Source organism: Penaeus vannamei, chromosome 14 (genome assembly GCF_042767895.1).
Source record: "Penaeus vannamei isolate JL-2024 chromosome 14, ASM4276789v1, whole genome shotgun sequence".
Lineage (NCBI taxonomy): Eukaryota > Metazoa > Arthropoda > Malacostraca > Decapoda > Penaeidae > Penaeus > Penaeus vannamei.
Window position 1 is genome coordinate 32,963,265 of NC_091562.1, and position 3,948 is coordinate 32,967,212.

Sequence of the window (3,948 nt, forward strand, 5' to 3'; positions counted from 1 at the left end):
GACATCAACACTTGAGGCCTAGCGCAAAGATCAATAATCCACTTCCATAGCTAGTTCTGCAAGAAAAACTGATTCTGTATTGGAGATCAACCCACTTATAATGGGAGCTCCTGGGGCCATACTAAATAAAGTGCTGGGGTGCATGCAGAGTCAGCTGCTTGACTGAAAAAATTGAGACATTAAAATGCCCTGCTTTCTCTGCAGTACAAAAGAACTATTTAGTTCATGTAGCTAGAAAGAGTCTGTATGCCTACTTTCATGAGGTTCTTTCTCTTCAATGACTGCAGCAAAGGCCAAGCAAGCAAATAATTGCGCACTGTACAAAACTTAGAGCACGTTCAATTTTACATGAATAGCATGAGAGACCATCAGGAATAGACATTTCAATAATGGTATCTGGCATCTGCATTTCTGAAGATGGATTCATATCTCTAGAGATGAGGCAGATTTTCTTACTATTTATCTGAAAAATAATTTGAACTATTTATATATGAAATGACCTCTTTATTTCTAATTTGTGATGGAAACTGACTTCATTTTGCTAGATTTGGATCAATTGGTTGTATAGTAAAGAAAATGTCCAATTCAAATGTTCTGTAAAACTAGAACATTCTATCTCTCTTTCATCATCCCAATATGGTTGACACCCTATTATACTAGTAACACTTATACTTGTCCTCACAACCATAGCAGAAGGAAAAACTAGCAATGTTAACACAAAATCGAACATGAAGTTTTTCTAGGGTTCACTTCCTTAAAAGACCCTCACAGGGAATCCAACAGTACCAGAGAGAGAAAACTGATAACTGTCACGGTAGTAGTCAGGTAGTTCAGCACAGGCTAAATAATCCTCACAATATATTTGTTGAGGCAGAGGTTTATGGACCTTTATCAACTGGTGTGGAGGCTGTGGTAATCATACAACTCTCATTACCAGTAATATCATTATGACAGATAGTTTCTGTAACTTGAAACTAATACAATGCACATAAGACATCACATGCAACTGATCAGTACCCAGATCTATTATTGTTAGTAATTTTTTTTATTTCCCACAGCCATCCAACCTTGCAATTATTTTCTTCAAATTATTTAAGGCATAACATGCGTGAGTCTGTTGCTTTCCACTTCAGGAAATAAGTGAGAGTATTGCTACTTGCTCACTAACTGACCCTACCCGTGAGTCCCCATTACTCTTTCTGAATGAACCAACATCCTTCCTAACCCAGGGGAACCCCATCCAACCAACATGGTTGCCAGCTGGGGAACCGGGCCGCAGACTCCCACCTGACTGGTGTGGAAGTTGTCTTCGTGTGAGATTTGTTGCAGCCTATTTTCTTCAATTCTGATATTATTCTTTACCTGCACAGATTATTTCCTGTATCTGTGTGAGTTGCTTTTTCCCCTCTCTTTATGACTCAATTTTTTTTCCTCATCTTAGTCATTATGTAAATATATTGCAAAGTATTACATTTTGCAAAACCTTCTTATTATCAACGGTTACTTTGCTGTTTATGACAATCTTTATATCATGAGATTTAATCTTGTGTGACAAGAACAAGTCTGGTGATAATCTTGATGAGTCAAGTCCCAATAGCAGGGGAGGGCATGAAGTAGATTAGGGAAATTATGGGGTAAAACAAGCTGATATAAGAATAGAGAACTTCAGCCAATGAAACTCTACAGATGTGCCGCCTATGTTTGAAAGTCAATAGACCAATGCACTAACTAAAATGAAAGAAAGAAAAAAAGAAAAAAAAGAAAGAAAAAAAGAAAAAAAAAAGAAAGAAAAAAGAAAAAAAGAAAATAAGAAAAAGAAAAAAAAAACATTTTTCAGTCAAATCCACAGGAATTCACACCATCCAATACGTCCTGACCAATAAAGTAGCATAATTCCATGCCACAAACTTTATCAAACGATCTATGATGCTGTGACTAGATGTGCTTCGGGCATTGCTCAGAGGGAGGGTTGATAGCAGGCTCTGCCGTCCATCCCCCGGGAAACATTCTCTTCACCTCGGTATGTACAGCAAGATAGACCTGCATACATACCTTAAAGAATAAACCAAACACCTTTATATCTCTGGACACTAAACTTTCCTTCGCTTCTGTCAATTTTATGGGTGGCTTGGTTTCTTGGCATCTCAAATTTTGTTGTTCTGTCAATCACAGGTAAAGTTTACTTTGTACCATATGGTTATGTGACACAAACTATATTTGGTATAAGTTAAAGCCATCTTATAGAGTGGAAGAAATAGAGTGGGACTGAACATGCTTTATGCTGCATTTATGCTTTTAAAGTTTTTATTAATGTTATCATACTTCATTTGCATATTTTAAGATTTATCTATAACCTGGTTTAGAATCATGCGCATCTAGTGTTTCACACTTTCTTTCGCCAGACACAGGTTGACATCTCAGCAGCCTGCTCATTTCGAGGTAAAATGCCAGTGAGAAATGTGGCGTTTCCAGTGTTGTGTTGATTTTGGGTTATTTTTGTGAATTATACAGTTGCAACAAAGAATAATTAAACTTTAGTAACCATCCCAGTTTAATATCTGGGCCCATCAAGAGCTCCAAATGACAAAAAAATTTATCAAAATCGAAACAATCCAGGCAATACAAACAAGCAATGAAAGTTTAACATTTGTGGATATAAAGGTATTTGGTATATTACATTTTACGGTGTGAATGCAGCTCTATCTTGCTGTATATACCAAGATGAAGAGAATGTACCCTGGGGGGTGTTGGGGGGGCAGAGCCCCCTATCAATCCTCCCCTTGGGCAATGCCCGAGAGGCACGCCTAGTCACAGCAACTAAAATTGATATATTAAGCTGGTTTATTTGTCAATACGTTTATGGGGGGTCTGGACCGTGTGAATTCCCGTAGATTTTGCAAAAAGGTAGGTTGGGTTCCCATAGAGTTTTTGAAATCTGGCACATCACCCCATACTATTTCAAAGATGGCAATTACATCTGTAGAGTTTAATTGACTGATACCAAGCGGCTTTCGTGCTAGTTTTCCTCATTTTTGTTTGCTTTTCTTCTTAATCAAGACTGTTTTACCCCATAATTTCCCTCATACTTCATGCCCTCCCCTGCTAATGGGACTAACAAATCTAGATCGTCAATGGACAAATGGTACTCAATCTCCTGAACAATTCATTCACACAAACAATGTCAAGAACTGATGAAATCATTACATTTACTGCAGAAAAACATCATTTTTTTCGACTTAGTCTCTGGGAGGGTGCGTCGCTCCCTGTAACAAATACCCTATATTCTATTGTTAGTAGACACACATTTTACTGAATAAACAGACTAAAGCAAAACTTCAAGGTTATCTTTTCCTGAACAACTTTGCATTTTCCTTCCTTTCATATGTCTGGACATGCCCCTGCTACATTACTGCCTGCATGCTAGGAATTTCTGTTGACTTGCACAAGCTCAGCAAAATCCCCAAATGTGTCTCTTACTCTTGTATTTCCCAAATCATTAATTAAATTTACCTGACCTGAACCCTATGAAATACCGGGTCACATACAAACACACTTAAGGAATTTAAACCGTTCCTCCATCCCCTAATTCCGACTAACTCCCTCTCTCACACACAACAGGAGGTCGATAGGCCCACAGACCACACCATTAGAGCAAAACATGCTTAATTCCTTTCCATTCGGCTTCCAACACACATGCTCTCTTTACCTTCATCACGCGAGGCCGAAAAAAACACGTTCATTTATCCCCCTGAAACGCCTCAAACACTTGTCGTTCCTGCGATGTAACTGGACAGAACGCGAGAGTCTCACCATTCTGATGACAGTGCAAGGCGGCGACCACCAGAGGCATCCATGGCCGCGTTTTCTAGTCCTTTTTACTCAGGAAAACGTTTCAAATGCGTTTTGTTGCGACGCCATCTTGGGACCGCCGCGTCTCGATCCTTTAAA

The 3,948-nt window shown here is 38.8% G+C and overlaps 1 protein-coding gene across 2 annotated transcripts in view; it reads right to left on the bottom strand.

Moving 5' to 3' along the window:
* The window catches only part of LOC113811810 (uncharacterized), a 46,618-nt gene extending 42,682 nt beyond the window's left edge, over positions 1-3,936 (bottom strand). The window contains exon 1 of one of the 2 annotated variants that reach the window (XM_070129886.1): positions 3,811-3,936. In XM_070129886.1, coding sequence (XP_069985987.1) covers positions 3,811-3,813 — 3 coding nt within the window. In that variant the 5' untranslated portion in view covers positions 3,814-3,936. Of the gene's footprint in view, positions 1-3,706 lie in introns of both variants that reach the window. The other variant, XM_070129885.1, reaches the window with a different exon arrangement.
* Positions 3,937-3,948: the final 12 nt, after the last annotated feature.